General features: G+C 59.3%; 1 protein-coding gene across 1 annotated transcript; it reads left to right on the top strand.

Annotated features, from left to right (window-relative positions):
* The first annotated feature begins 222 nt into the window (after nt 1-222).
* Nucleotides 223-15718, top strand: SLC4A8 (solute carrier family 4 member 8). Its single transcript, XM_034071611.1, has 25 exons — nt 223-267; nt 2366-2447; nt 3008-3123; nt 3501-3667; nt 4489-4649; nt 5659-5857; nt 5910-5985; nt 6058-6215; nt 6494-6581; nt 6936-7082; nt 7174-7265; nt 8029-8203; nt 8314-8447; nt 9258-9503; nt 9581-9686; nt 10469-10630; nt 11147-11260; nt 11563-11724; nt 12040-12291; nt 12878-12946; nt 13521-13694; nt 14371-14508; nt 14791-14891; nt 15432-15548; nt 15674-15718. The coding sequence occupies exons 1-24, from the start codon at nt 223-225 to the stop codon at nt 15529-15531; spliced, it is 3264 nt and encodes a 1087-aa protein (XP_033927502.1). The 3' UTR covers nt 15532-15548; nt 15674-15718.
* The last annotated feature ends 250 nt before the right edge of the window (nt 15719-15968 follow it).

The raw sequence follows: 15968 nt of genomic DNA, 5'->3' as shown, positions 1-15968 counted from the left end.
CCCTAACGTGCTCACGGGGATCAGGGTGATGCTGGGGGGGGGGGGGTGTCATTGATCCGCTGCAGAACCGGATCCATTGAACCCTCCCCTGTTGCTGCTCCCCGACCCCCCCGGCCCCGCCTCCCCCCCCCCGGCTGTGGGCGGGGCTTGTCCCCGGCTCCGGGCTATGGCAGAGCCGGTGTGAACGGTACCGGGGCTGCAGCGGCCCCCCCCGGCCCCGCCATGCCCGCAGGCAGCACCGAGCCCGACGGGGTCCTCAGATACCAGGTGGGGGGGCCCGGGGGGGGGGCTGCTCCGGGCCTGCTCACTGCGGCAGTGCCATGGGGGGGGGAGGCGTCTGTAAGGGGGGATGGGGTCTAAGGGGGGGGATGAGGGTGATTGGAGGTGGCTGTAAAATGGGGGGGGGGGTGCAGGAGGTGCAACGTGGTACCCGTTGGGGGCCCCCCCCCTTGGCCCCAGCATTGAGCATTCCCTGCATTGGTGATGCTGTGGGTCCTTTGGAGGGGGAACAAAGCCGCTGCCCCCACAGAGCCCCACGACACCAATGGGGGGGGGGGGGGGGGGATGTTTTTGTGTCCCCCAGGTGCTTTGTGCCCGGTGCTGGGTGCAGCTGGGCCCCCCCTCCCCCTTCAGCATCTCCTTGTTTGACCCTATGGGATTTGGCTGCTGTTGATGGGGAATGAGGTGGGAATTGATTCATCATGGGAAGGAGGGAGAGGAATTCACACCTCCCCCTGCAAGCGCTGACAGGTCCTGGTGATGCTCGGCTGGGACCTGCATCCTTCCCCCCACAGCCCCAGTGTTGGTGATGCTCGGCTGGGACCTGCATCCTTCCCCCCACAGCCCCAATGTTGGTGATGCTCGGCTGGGACCTGCATCCTTCCCCCCACAGCACCAGTGTTGGTGATGCTCAGCTGGGACCTGCATCCTTCCCCCCACAGCCCCCCACTCCCATTGCAAGCACCCGGCTCCAGCCCCACCACAGCTTAAATCCTGGTCTAGGGAGGATGGAGCCACCAGGATGTGGCTTTGTCCATTCAGGATGGAGATGGAGAGGGGCAGGGAGGGGTCTCCTGCTCCTGGTTTGGCTCTTGCTACCCCCATCCCATAACAGCATCAGGATCGGTGCTCTCAGCCCCGTTTCGGGTCGGTTCATGACATGGAGCCTCCCTCCCACTGCTCCCGTGTGATGGGACCGGGGGCTGGCCCCGAGGTTTGCATGGTCATGGGATGCTCTTGGCTTCCCCAGCACCAGGAGCACCCAAAGCCCACCCTGAGCCCCTCTGCTTTGTCCCTGCTTCCACCAGAGCTTCCCCAGGGCAAGAGGAGGGTGGATGGAGGTGCCTGGATGAAGAGGGAAGGACCCATCCTGGGATGGGAGAACACCCTGGGGCCATCCCTGCTTCCTGCTCCATCCCATCCCAACCCCCTCCATCCCATCCCAACCCGCTCCATCCCATCCCAACCTGCTCCATCCCATCCCAACCCGCTCCATCCCATCCCAACCTGCTCCATCCCATCCCAACCCCCTCCATCCCATCCCAACCCGCTCCATCCCATCCCAACCCCCTCCATCCCATCCCAACCCGCTCCATCCCATCCCAACCTGCTCCATCCCATCCCAACCCGCTCCATCCCATCCCAACCCCCTCCATCCCATCCCAACCCAGCAGCTCTGTGAGATCCTTGGATCCTCCAGCAACTTCCTCAGGGCATTAACCCCTCTGAGCCCATTGGAGTGAATGTGGGATTGGAGCATTTCCTTCGGTCACAGCTCCCTGCCAGTGGGGATGGTTCTGGGAAGGGCTATGGGATACCCACAGATGCTCCTGGAGCTTTAGTGTTAATGATAGAGAAGCAGAGCCTGGACCAGGATGGGATTTGAGCTGCTGAGGCCTCAGTGTCACCTTCCCTCCCTGTGCTATTTAACACCCTGGGTCACCTTTCACAGGTAACCCTTGTGCTGAGCACTGGAGCCAAGGGGCTGTGGGATGGGAATAGTGGGATAGTGCAGCTGGGGGAGTGAAGTGGGGCTGGAATGGTGAGGAGAGGGGAACAGTCGCTTCCATGGGCCCTTCTGTGCCATGCAAGGACTGGCTCTGCCTGCTGGGGTTCACTGCAGCACCAATGGGATGGAGGTTGTGGCTCTATAATGGTCCATCCTTGTGCCCTGCTGTTGATGCTCTCAATGATGAACCTGACCCAGGCTTGTTCAGTGATGGCTCTGGGGGGGACAGAGCCATGGAATCAACCAGGAAACCAGCTCCAAGATCCAGTTCCAACCATTCCCAGCCCTGCCAAGGCCTCCCCTAACCCATGTGTGTGAGCAGGGATGGTGATGCCTTTACCTTCTGTTGCTGAGCAGAGGCAGGACGAGGAGGCAGTGATCGACCAGGGGAGGACCAGCAACGTCGTCAACATCCACTATGAGAAGGAGGAGCTGGAAGGTGAGCAGGGTCCTGGTTGGGGACCAGCATCCCAGTGCACAGCATCCCTTGCTGCAGCCAGACCCCATTGAGCCCCATAGTGAAGCAGCTCAGTGCACAGCATCCCTGCTGCATCCTCTGCTTGCTGCAGCCAGACCCCATTGAGCCCCATAGTGAAGCAGCTCAGTTCTCACAGCACTTGGGGATGCTCTGGCTGATAAAGAGAGGGGAAAAGCCCCCATAGGGCTGGGGCATTCAGTTCTTTCCTTAAGGGGCTGCTCCTGGTTCATTGGATGGAGCCATTGGATGGAAGGGATTTGATCTCCTATTGCCTTGTGCCTTTAAACACGGTCCCTCCTATCGCAGGCTGTGCTTGGGGTCCCAGCACCAGCAGGGCTCTCAGATGGTCCAGACCCATCCTATGTCACTGTGGTGGCAAAGCTTAAGCAGAACGGGCCTAGACAAGCGGGGTCTGTGCCCGGCAGGGATACAGGGAAGCACAGGGATGGGAAGTCCCCATTCCCCATGTCTCCATGCTCTGCCCATGGCACCCAAGTGATGCCAACACTGCTCTCCCGCAGGCCACCGGACCCTATACGTGGGGGTGCGGATGCCACTGGTGCGCCAGAGCCACCGGCACCACCGGCCCCATAGCCGCAAGGACCGGAGACGGGAACGGGAGAAGGATTCGGCCCCCGTGGAGCAGGGAGATCACTGTGAGTCCTGCAGTGGGGCCCTGCCTGGCTCCTGTATCCCAAAGGAAAGACCCCTTCTTGCCAGGCTTTGCCCACTTGTTTTGCCAGTTTAAGGCAATGGGAAGGGGAGTGAAGTTGTTGAACCTCATCCCATTGGCCTGTCCTGAATGGGATCCTAACCCTAACCTAACCCTAACCCTGTCCCTGAATGGGATCCAGGCTTTAAAGGGGGAGGAAAGCAGCACATCCTATGGGAAGCTGCAGTGGATGCTTCCCCTTCCCCACGGCTCCATGCGAGCCCCACAGACCCAGGGCAGAGGCACCGGATGGATGGAGCTGGTGCTGCTCCGATGCCTGCTCTGCATGGGAGCGGATTGAGGCACCGAATGGGGCTTTGCTCCTGCCCCCAGACACCCCCTCCCAGCGGGTGCAGTTCATCCTGGGCACCGAGGAGGACGAGCAGCATGTTCCCCATGACCTGTTCACGGAGCTGGATGAGATCTGCCTCAAGGAGGGTGAAGATGCTGAGTGGAAGGAGACGGCGAGGTAAGGTCGGGATGAGCCTCCCCCCCGGTACCCCCAGCTCCATCTGTGGGGCTGACAGTGCCGTGGGGCTGATGGTGCCGTGGGGCTGAAGGTGCCGTGGGGCTGCTCCATCTGTGGGGCTGACGGTGCCGTGGGGCTGACGGTGCCATGGGGCTGACGATGCCGTAGGGCTGACGGTGCTGTGGGGCTGACGGTGCCGTGGGGCTGACGGTGCCGTGGAGCTGACAGTGCCGTGGGGCTGACGGTGCCGTGGGGCTGATGGTGCTGTGGGACTGACAGTGCCATGGGGCTGACGGTGCCGTGGGGCTGACGGTGCCATGGGGCTGACGGTACCATGGGGCTGACGGTGCCGTGGGGCTGACGGTGCCATGGGGCTGTCGGTGCCGTGGGGCTGACGGTGCCGTGGGGCTGCTCCATCCGTGGGGCTGACGGTGCCGTGGGGCTGACGGTGCCATGGGGCTGACGGTGCCATAGGGCTGACGGTGCCATGGGGCTGTCGGTGCCGTGGGGCTGACGGTGCCGTGGGGCTGCTCCATCCGTGGGGCTGACGGTGCCGTGGGGCTGACGGTGCCGTGGGGCTGACGGTACCATGGGGCTGTCGGTGCCGTGGGGCTGACGGTGCCGTGGGGCTGACGGTGCCGTGGGGCTGACAGTGCCATGGGGCTGACGGTGCCGTGGGGCTGTCGGTGCCATAGGGCTGACGGTGCCGTGGGGCTGACGATGCCATGGGGCTGACGGTGCCGTGGGGCTGACAGTGCCATGGGGCTGTCGGTGCCATGGGGCTGACGGTGCCATGGGGCTGACGGTACCGGTCTCCGCAGGTGGTTGAAGTTCGAGGAGGACGTGGAGGACGGCGGCGAGCGTTGGAGCAAACCCTACGTGGCCACCCTGTCCCTGCACAGCCTCTTCGAGCTGCGGAGCTGCCTCCTCAATGGGATGCTGCTGCTGGATGTCAGCGCCGGCAGCATGGAGGAGATCGCAGGTACCCCAGGGCAGCTCGGGTCCGGTCCGTGGCTCTTCCTTCCATAGGGGCCCATGGAAAGGGATCTGTGGGGTAGGAGGGATCCCCCTGCAGACAGGAGCGTGTCCCAGCGCTAGTGTTAGGCAATGGGAGGCTGTGCCGGAGCTGAGCCGCAGGAAGGAAGCTCTTTACTATGGGCCGATTCATTTCCATTGCCTTGACCTCAGTAGGAGGGGTCTGAAGGCAGAGCTCGTCACACACCAGCTCTGTTTGTTCTCTGCCCGTTTAGCAGCTCAGCAGTTACCAGCTTATCAGATATCAGCTATCAGTTTATCACTTATCAGTTTATCAGATATCAGTTATCAATTTATCAGGTATCAGTTTATCACTTACCAGTTATCAGTTTAGTAGTTATCAGTTTATCTGTTATCAGTTTATCACTTTAGCAATTTACCAGTTATCAGTTTATCAGATACCAGTTATCAGTTATCAACTATCAGTTACCAGTTATCATTTGTCAGTTACCAGTTTATTGCTTTATCAGTTATCAGTTATCAGTAGTTATCAATATCAGTTATCAGTTGTTATCAGTTGTTATCAGTTATCATCAATCAGTTCCTCTGGCAGAGGCTGAATCCTGCTGCAGCTCCTTGCTGAGCCAGGATGGGCTCAGCTCCATGGGTGCTGTGCTCTATCCATGGGTGCTGTGCTCAGCTCCATGGGTGCTGTGCTCTATCCATGGGTGCTGTGCTCAGCCCCATCCCTGCTCTCATCCCTCCTCCCTCTCCCCAAGACCTGGTGCTGTGCTCAGCTCCATGGGTGCTGTGCTCTATCCATGGGTGCTGTGCTCTATCCATGTGTGCTGTGCTCTATCCATGGGTGCTGTGCTCAGTTCTATAGGTCCATGCTCAGCCCCATCCCTGCTCTCATCCCTCCCTCTCCCCAGACCTGGTGCTGTGCTCTATCCATGGGTGCTGTGCTCCGCTCCATGCTCAGCCCCATCCCTGCTCTCATCCCTCCCTCTCCCCAGACCTGGTGCTGTGCCATCCGGATCGGTGCTGGGCGCTGGAGGAGCGCACCCGGGTGCGGGTACGTGAGGTCCTCCTGCGCAAGCACCGGCACCAGCACGAGCGCCGCCGGAACCTCCTGCCCCTGGTCCGCTCCCTGGAGAAGCCAGGTCTGTGTTCCCATTGGATCCACTATGGGATCAGGATTGGGTCACATTTGGGGTCTGTGCCCATCCTTTGGGTTCTTCCTCCCTCCCGCAGCCCAAGCGCTCAGCCCACATCCATCCCCCAGCACCACAGAGGCCAGGAATGGGGTGACCCCCGAGGCCAGCACCGTGGACCTGAGCAAGGTGAGGGGCATGGATCCGGATGCGCTCCCTGTATCCCTGGGGCTGTCCCTGGAATGTGCTTTGTGTTCCCAGGCTGAGCTGCACTTCCTGAAGAAGATTCCCATTGGAGCTGAAGCTTCCAATGTGCTGGTGGGGGAGCTGGAATTCCTGCCCCAGCCCATTGTGGCCTTCATCCGTCTCACACCCGCTGTCCTCCTCTCGGGAATGACGGAAGTCCCCATCCCAACCAGGTTGGAATGGGAAGCACAAAGGGGTCATTATAACCCCCCAATAAAGGCCATTGGATGCATGTGTCACCCCAGCATCCCAAGGGAAGGCCACGTCTGTCCCATACCCATCTCCTCACCTTTGCTTCCTCCTTTTCCTGCTCCTTTAAACCCAATTTCCCAATGGAAGTTGGCCCTAAACTTCCCATTGTGCTGGGGTTTGAGGTATTCCCAGCCTGTGGAATCTGGGTCCTCCTGGAGCAAGGACCCATCCTGATCCCCACTTGGTTTTCCCTGCCCAGGTTCCTGTTTGTCCTGCTTGGACCGGGAGGAAAAGCCCATCGGTACCATGAGATCGGCAGGTCCATGGCCACCATCATGACGGATGAGGTGAGCATCCCACCCTGACCATCCCTGTGTCCTGTCTCCTCCCCCTGTCCCTATATCAATGAGGAGGAGGATTTGCCATCAGCATCCCCCTTTGCTCACATCCCAAAGCAAACCCATGGATTCCCATCACTGGAGGCGGAAATCCCACATGGGGTCATCCTGCTCCTCACCCCAGGGTCCCCAGCACCCTCTCCCCATTGCTGCCTCCTCTTGCAGCCAAAGAGGCTGTGGGGTCGGGGCCTTGTGGAGGAGATAACATGAGAGATGGGCATGTTATTCCCAATGGGAACACTTCCTGGCATTCCCAGCAGGATCCTGGTCCAGGGAATGGGGTTTTCCTCTCTCCCGGCACAGGTTTTCCATGACGTTGCCTACAAGGCCAAGGACCGCGCTGACCTCGTGGCCGGTATCGATGAGTTCCTGGACCAGGTCACGGTGCTGCCACCGGGAGAGTGGGACCCATCGATCCGCATTGAGCCCCCCAAAAGTGTCCCCTCGCAGGTGGGTGCTGCCCAAGGGAAAGGGGGTGCAGGGACCCCATTAACACCAATACAAGCTGCTCACGGGGACCCATCCCCATCCGGCTCCATAGGAGAAGAGGAAGATGCCTGGAGCGCTGGAGGATAGTGCATCCCACAGCAAACCGGAGAAGCACAGTGGTCCTGAGCTGGAGCGGACGGGAAGGTGAGAGGGATGGGATTGATGCTTCCATGTCCATCCTGAGCATGGATCAGTGCAGGGCTTTGGGGTCAGTGCAGGGCTTTGGGGTCAGTGCAGGGGTTTGGGGTCAGTGCAGGGCTTTGGGATCAGTGCAGGGCTTTGGGGTCAGTGCAGGGCTTTGGGATCAGTGCAGGGCTCTGGGATCAGTGCAGGGCTTTGGGGTCAGTGCAGGGCTTTGGGATCAGTGCAGGGCTTTGGGGTCAGTGCAGGGCTTTGGGGTCAGTGCAGGGCTTTGGGATCAGTGCAGGGCTTTGGGATCAGTGCAGGGCTTTGGGGTCAGTGCAGGGCTTTGGGGTCAGTGCAGGGCTTTGGGATCAGTGCAGGGCTTTGGGGTCAGTGCAGGGCTTTGGGGTCAGTGCAGGGCTTTGGGGTCAGTGCAGGGCTTTGGGATCAGTGCAGGGCTTTGGGATCAGTGCAGGGCTTGGGGCCCTGGGCTGGGCAGGTCTGTACCAGAGGATGCAGCCACAGCATCACTGCCCAGGGATGCTCTATGGGGTTGGTACCTGCTGCTTCCCATAGCAAGGCACCGTTGCCATAGGAGCGGATGGGCTCTCAGGGCTGATCCTGCTCATTCCTGTGCCTCAGTCTCTGCTTGGTGTCAACAGGGATGAAGGGAGATGCTTCCTTCTCCCAATGGAAGTGATGCTGTGCCCATGGCTGCCCCTCTGCAGCCTGGGAAGCTCCATGTATCCCCCAAAGCACATCCCCTTCCTCTCCCTTGGAACAGGCTCTTCGGAGGCTTGATCCTGGATGTGAAGCGGAAAGCCCCATGGTTCTGGAGCGACTTCAGGGATGGAGTGAGCCTTCAGTGCCTCGCGTCCTTCCTCTTCCTCTACTGTGCCTGCATGTCCCCTGTCATCACCTTCGGGGGGCTGCTGGGGGAAGCCACCCGAGGCCACATAGTGAGCACCCCTCTCCTTGGTGGCCATGGGCAAGTCCTTCCTGCAGGGAATGTGCTCCATGCTTTGTCCGGGGTGCATCCCATGCACTGAGTCCTCATCCCCCTGCACAGAGTGCTATGGAGTCGCTGTTGGGAGCATCCATGACCGGTGTCGTGTATTCCCTGTTTGCTGGACAACCTCTGACCATCCTGGGCAGCACTGGCCCCGTCCTGGTCTTTGAGAAGATCCTATACAAGTTCTGCAGGTAGGAAGGGGCTGGGATGGGAACTGGGACCTGCAGAGGTGGCAGGGATGGGGAATGGGGTTGGTGGTAGCTGTTAGGTATGGGGGACACGGGCATTGCCCACTGCTGCTCGGGTACATGGCAGTGCAGGAGCCCTCGGTCCATGAGGGATGGATGGGGCTGTGTGGGAGAAACCCCATGGATGTGGTTTAGTGTGAGGTGTCCCTGCCCATGGCAGTTGGGTTGGAACCGGATGAGCTTCAGGTCCTTTCCAACCCAAACTGGTTCTATGTGGATGGCGGTGCTGGGATGAGCTGAGGTTGGATGGTTGTGAGGACAAGGCAGGATCCATCCATTGGGAATGGCTGTTTCCTGTGCTGGTCCTTGGGCTGTGATGATCAATGGGAGATGTGATGCCCTTCTTGCCATCCAGCTTCCTTCCCAAGGCCCAGCTTGCTGGTAGCAGCTGCCTGGGTACCAAACCTACCACTTGCTGTGCTAGGGCATCAGGGTGACGTGGGAGAGGTGTTGCAGTAACACCTCCATTGGCCTCCGAGGTGTTAACACAAGAGGACTGTTAATAACAGCTATTGAGGGATTGGGCAAAGTGCTCCTAAAGTGCTCCCAGCTCTTCCCAAAGGAAGGCTCAGCTCAGAGCCTTGTTCTGCCTTTGGCATCCTTGGTTTTCCTTTGGGCTCTGGCCTTTGTATCCTTGGTTTTCCTTTGGGCTCTGGCCTTTGTATCCTTGGTTTTCCTTGAGCTCTGGCCTTTGCATCCTTGGTTTTCCTTGTGTTCTGGCCTTTGCATCCTTGGTTTTCCTTGGATCCATAGGGAACATGCACTCTCGTACCTGTCCCTGCGAGCCTGCATCGGGCTCTGGACCTCCTTCTTCTGCGTGGTGCTGGTGGCCACGGACGCCAGCTCCCTGGTGTGCTACATCACCCGCTTCACCGAGGAAGCCTTCGCCTCCCTCATCTGCATCATCTTCATCTATGAGGCGCTGGAGAAGCTGAATCACCTGCGAGAGACCTTCCCGGTGCACATGCACAGCGAGCTCGACCTCCTCACCATCTACTAGTGGGTCCCTTCCTCCTGCTCAGGGCTGCAGCTCCATCACCTTCCCCTTACCCCTGCCTTGGGTTCTCTCCCCCCAGCTGTAAGTGTGAGCCCCCAGCCCATCCCAGCAATGAAACCCGGAGCTTCTGGGCCACCAACAGGATCAATGTGTCCAGCATCACCTGGGAGAACCTCACGGTGTCCGTAAGTGCCTTGTGCCGCATCCAGGAGCATCCTTGTGGTACCCGAGTCAGAGCCCATTGGGTGACAATGAGCTTCAGCTGCTCTGCTTCAATGGGATGTGTGGATGGATCCCGCTTGGTCCAGGGAATGGGAGTCCCCCTTGTCCAGCCCAGCACCATAGGGAGAAGCTGCCCCCTCAGCCTGGTTGCAGGATGATGCTTCTGGCCAGGACCAAGGTCCCAGGGGTGGTTTGGGTGCTGCAGTTCATGCTTGAAGGTGATACCTTCAATTGGGTCCTAGGAGCTCCAGGCTTTGCCTTCCCATTCCCTGCAGGCACATGCAGAAACCAGAGCGCCTGAGCCACCTCTTAGGTGCCCACAGCAGAGCCCAGCACAGGGCAGGAGGCTCCTATGGGCATCTCCATCCCTATGGGCATCTCCATCCCTATGGGTATCTCCATCCCTATGGGTATCTCCATCCCTATGGGCATCTCCGTCCCTATGGGCATCTCCATCCCTATGGGTATCTCCATCCCTATGGGCATCTCCATCCCCCTGTGTCCAGCCCCGCATTGGGAAGGGATGCTTTGCCCCTTCTCCATTGGTCCTATGGTTGTTTTGGCCTGTCTGCCTTGTTCCCTCATCCCCAAGGGTTTCCAGCTTTCCTTCCCCTCTGCATTCCCACAGAGGCTCTCGTGTTGTGGTGTCCCCTTCCCCTGTTCAATGCCACAGGGTCATGGATCTTGGACCAGGATCCTCATATCCCTTTCCCATCCTCTGTATCCCGATGCTCTATGTTCCCAGGAATGTCGCTCTGTGCACGGAGAGTTTCGAGGACCTGCATGTGGCCACAATGGTCCCTACGCTCCCAACGTCCTCTTCTGGTGCTTCATCCTCTTCTTCTCCACCTTTGTCCTGTCCAGCCTGCTGAAGACGTTTAAAACCAGCCGTTACTTCCCAACCAGAGTAGGTGGAAGATGGGGACCAGCAGCAGCCCCCCCTTGGTTGCCTTGACCACGGTCTCCATCAGTGTGGATGCTCCTCACTCCTCTCTATGGGCAGCGTTTCCTCCTCGCCTGCCCTGGGCTGGTTCCTTGTGCCTTGTGCTGATGGTTGGGGTTTTCCTATGGGAAATCAGGGAATCCTTCCCTCTTTTCCACCCTCTGTGCTCAATGTTGGTTCCAGTGTGGAGCTGCCATAGGAAATGATGCTGTTTCCCCCTTTTGAGGTCCAAACGATGCCTCAGTCCTTACCCCATTAGCTGTGAGTGTGGCACAGGGGCAGACATCAACCCCACAAGCTCCTAATGGTGCTTCCAAGCCTTGCATTGACTCAACCCTTCCCCACCTCCTTCAACCTCTGTTATTGGGGGCACCAGATCTCAAAGGGACAACCCCAGCACCAGAACCTGACCGGTGCAGATGGGGGGGGGCTTTGTTAATGGTTGCCAGGCCCCCCCCCAGCTCTGGTTCCTCACCCCAGGTCCGCTCCACTGTAAGTGACTTCGCTGTCTTCCTCGCCATCTTCATCATGGTGCTCATTGACTTCATGGTTGGGATCCCATCACCGAAGCTCCATGTCCCCCACGTGTTCAAGGTACTGGAGGGGGGTGAGCAGGTTCCAGCCCCTGGGGGTGCCCCCACAAGGTGATGCTGATGGAGATGCTGGTGTGTAACCAGCTCCAAGGGCTCTGTTCCCTTCTGGAGACAAGAGCAGAGCCCTAAAGGGGATGCCTCCAACAGAAGGGTCTGTAGGTGCTGGCAGTGCTGGTGCTGAGCCCTATGGAGGGGCTGACATGGAGCTGGGGTGGGCAGTGCTTTGGATGGGGTTGGGGGTAACATCAGAGCCAGTGATGGTGCTGGGCTGGGCAGGATGCTGAGGCCTGTGCTCTATTGCAGCCCACCAGAGATGACCGCGGGTGGCTCATCAGCCCCATAGGACCCAACCCGTGGTGGACGGTGCTGGCTGCGCTCATCCCAGCTCTGCTCTGCACCATCCTGATCTTCATGGACCAGCAGATCACTGCTGTCATTGTCAACAGGAAGGAGCACAGGCTGAAGGTCAGGGGATGCTCTGATCCCATTCCCAACCCTCTGCCAAAGGGAGCTCTGTGGGGAACGGCTGCCTATGGGGCAGGAGGGTTGGTGATGCAGGAGGATGAGGGAGCTTTGGGATCAGAGCCATTGCAAGCGGTGGGAATTCCTCCATGGGTGAAAAAGGGTCCATTTTGGGGTATTTTTGGACGTAGAGACCAGAGACATCCTTGTTCCCAGCTCCGGGTTTGCATTAAGAGGCTGACTTGAGCTCGAGCAGGGTTTGATCCCAGCTCTATGACCCATCCTTGCTCCGGGATGCTCTGTGCTGTCTCCCTGCAGAAAGGCTGCGGGTACCACCTGGACCTCTTCATGGTGGCCGTGATGCTGGGGGTGTGCTCCGTGATGGGGCTGCCCTGGTTTGTGGCTGCCACCGTCCTGTCCATCACCCACGTGAACAGCCTCAAGGTGGAATCCGACTGCTCAGCACCGGGAGAGCAGCCCAAGTTCCTGGGCATCCGGGAGCAGAGGGTCACGGGGCTGATGATCTTCGTGCTCATGGGCTGCTCCGTCTTCCTCACCTCTGCATTGAAGGTAAGAGGCCAACACAGAGCATCCCACCATGGGCTTCTTGGGGGGGTTCAAGCACAGTCCTCAAGGAGGAGCTGTGGGATGCAGGAGGAAGATGCTGTGATCCCAAAGCTTGGGGTTTGATCCATGATGGGCAGTGCTTGAACATGGAAGCTCACCCATGCTTAGGGGTGTACCCAGAGCAGTGAATCTGCACTCGATTGGATGCAGTTTGCACCCCAAACACCTCAGCACTGCTGATCCCAGAGCTGAACACTCCAACATCAACCCCATGGGCTTCCTATAACATCATGGGATCATAGAAGGGAAAGGGCCTTAAGATTCCCAGTTCCAACAAGATCTTTAGGCTCAAATGGGAGCTTTTTGCCATAAGAATGCAGGGAATGAGGTGGAATCTCCCATTTTCCCCCAACCCTTCTGGAAACTGGGATTATTGGGATGCATCCTGAGCCCTAGAGCAGAGCATCAGCTCCTCACATGCTCCAGATCTCCAATGGTTAAACCCAGTGGAAACTGGGAGGCTGGAGGTGGTTTTGGGACAGCGACCACACTGCCCATGTGCTTTAACCCAATCCATTGTCCCTTGCAGTTCATCCCAATGCCTGTGCTTTATGGTGTCTTCCTCTACATGGGGGTGTCCTCGCTCCGAGGGATCCAGGTAGGGAATTGCTCCAAGATCCAGTTCCAACCATTCCCAGCCCTGCCAAGGCCTCCCCTAACCCATGTGTGTGAGCACTGCAGGGATGCTGATGCCAGCCCTGCCCTGGGCAGCCTGTTCCAATGCTGAGCACCCCATGGGGCAGGAATTGGTCCTGAGCTCCATCTAAACCTGCCCTGGGGCAGCTTGAGGCTGGTTCCTCTTGTCCCATCCCTTGTTCCTTGGGAGCAGAGACCTCCTGGCTCCATCCTCCTGCAGGCACTTGGAGGAGCCATCAGGTCCCCCCTGAGCCTTCTCTTCCCCATTGAACCCCATAGATCCCTCAGCCTTTCCCCATCCCTTGTGCCCCATTCCCTGCTCCAGCCCCATTCCCTTCTCCAGCCCCATCCATCCCCTCACTGTCTCTCACAGTGATGGGCACTGCCCATTGTCAATGCAAAGGGACCAGCATTCCCTTTGTGACCTGGGAATCCTCACTGGGACAAGGATGGGTAACGGGAGCTGATCCCGGAGGGGATCCAGGATTCCCCTGCAGGCAGGATCCCAGTGATCCCTTCTCCCTCATCCCTTGCAGTTCTTCGACCGCCTGAAGCTGTTCTGGATGCCGGCAAAGCACCAGCCGGATCTCATCTACCTGCGGCACGTTCCCTTGCGGAAGGTGCATTCCTTCACCTTGATCCAGCTCCTCTGCCTGGTGCTGCTCTGGGCCATCAAGGCATCCCCTGCTGCCATCGTCTTCCCAATGATGGTGAGAGCTGGTGCTGCTTGCAGGGCTTGGGGCATCACCACCGGCATCACCACCAGCATCACCACCGGCATCACCGCCGGCATCCCCACCGGCATCACCGCCAGCATCACCGCCAGCATCACCGCCAGCATCACCACCAGCATCACCACCAGCATCACCACCGGCATCACTGCCGGCATCACCACCAGCATCACCACCAGCATCACCGCCGGCATCACCGCTGGCATCCCCACCGGCATCACTGCCGGCATCACCACCGGCATCACCACCAGCATCACCGCCGGCATCACCACCAGCATCACTACCAGCATCCCCACCGGCATCCCCACCGGCATCCCCACCGGCATCACCACCGGCATCACCGCTGGCATCACCGCCGGCATCACCACCAGCATCACCACCGGCATCACCACCAGCATCACCACCGGCATCACCACCAGCATCACTACCAGCATCACCGCCGGCATCACCACCAGCATCACCACCAGCATCACCACCAGCATCACCACCAGCATCACCACCAGCATCACCGCCGGCATCACCAACAGCATCACTGCCGGCATCACCACCGGCATCACTACCAGCATCACCACCGGCATCACCACCGGCATCACCACCGGCATCACCACCAGCATCACCGCCGGCATCACCACATCCTCCCCCTGTGTCCCTACAGGTCCTGGCGCTCGTGTTCGTCCGGAAGGTGATGGAATTGTGCTTCTCCAAGCGGGAGCTCAGCTTCCTGGATGACCTCGTGCCGGAGAGCAGGAAGAAGAGGTTGGATGATGCCAAAAACGAAGCCAAAGAACAGGAGGTAACGGCTGGGCTGTAACTGCTGATCCCCAATGGATCCCTATAGCCGGATCCCACATCCTAACCCGCTCTGCAGCACTTGGATAGGGGGTTATTCCTGACAGTGGGATTCTCCTGATCCCAATGGTCCCTATGGCCACGGGAAGGTTTGCTCCCGATGGTGCTTTTAGCATCACCCCATTTACTTGGTGCGGGAGCTCCTTCCCCTGCTGCTGGGCAGGCTCCCAATGGGGTGAATGGGATCGGGTGGATCAGAGCCCTGGATTCATCCCTTTCCCTGCAGGAATCCCGTAAGATGATGGAAGCTGCGGCTGCGAGTTCGGTTCAGCTGCGGCTGCTGGGCAAGAGCAGCCAGTCGGGTGCCCCAAAGGCAAACGGTGACAGGTAAACCCCATAAGCATCCTCAGTGTTAATGGGAAGGGCTCTGGATCCGTCCTCTCCTTGTATCTCCCTTGAGCATCCCCTAGGATGGGGCTGGGTGGGGGAATGGGAATGGGCAGCGATGCAGGTGATGGGGGGCTCAGCTCTGACCCCAAACCTTGCATCAGTAATGGACTTGTGGTACCTGGAGGGGCTTGTGCTTGGCTCTGTGGGGCTGAGCCCCAAATGGCTCCTATGGGGCTGAGCCCCCAAACGGCTCCTATGGGGCTGAACCCCAAACGGCTCCTGTGGGGCTGACCCCCAAACGGCTCCTGTGGGGCTGAGCCCTCAAACAGCTCCTATGGGGCTGACCCCCAGATGGCTCCTGTGGGGCTGAACCCCAAACGGCTCCTATGGGGCTGACCCCCAAACGGCTCCTATGGGGCTGAGCCCCCAAATGGCTCCTGTGGGGCTGAGCCCCCAAACGGCTCCTATGGGGCTGACCCCCAAACGGCTCCTATGGGGCTGAGCCCCCAAACGGCTCCTATGGGGCTGACCCCCAAGCAGCTCTCCTAGGGCTGACCCTTCTGAGATCAACATCTCGGATGAGATGCCCAAGACGGCTGTATGGAAAGCGCTCAGCATGGAGCCGGACACGCTCTGAGCACCGGATGGGACCAGGTAAGGATGGGTGCGGATGGTGCTGTGCTCCTGGCCCATTCCCCATAGCACCCACAGCCATGGGTCCCCATTGGTGATGCTCTCCCTGTTCCCCCCCCCCCCCATATCCCTGTTTTCCCATTCAGGAGCCTGGATTTGGATGGGAGGAGGATGCGCTCAGGGATGTGCCAACCGACATGGGGAGAAGCTGCTTCCCCCACTGGAGGGTCCCCATTGAAGCCATGGGGATGCTTTGAGTGTGCTCCATGAGGAGGAGCCCATCGGATCCAATGGGAGCCGGGATACAGGCGGGTGCTGGTGCGGCTCCCTCTCTATTTTGTACCAATTCCTCCATTCCTCTCCTTTTCCCTATTTCCGACCATAAACTCGGGATGGATGATCCCATTCCCTGCTCCGCTCCACACCTCCTGTGCTGCTGCT

This window comes from Melopsittacus undulatus, chromosome 21 (assembly GCF_012275295.1).
Source record: "Melopsittacus undulatus isolate bMelUnd1 chromosome 21, bMelUnd1.mat.Z, whole genome shotgun sequence".
NCBI classification, from domain to species: Eukaryota; Metazoa; Chordata; class Aves; order Psittaciformes; family Psittaculidae; genus Melopsittacus; species Melopsittacus undulatus.
This window is presented reverse-complemented; position numbering and strand designations above follow the sequence as displayed.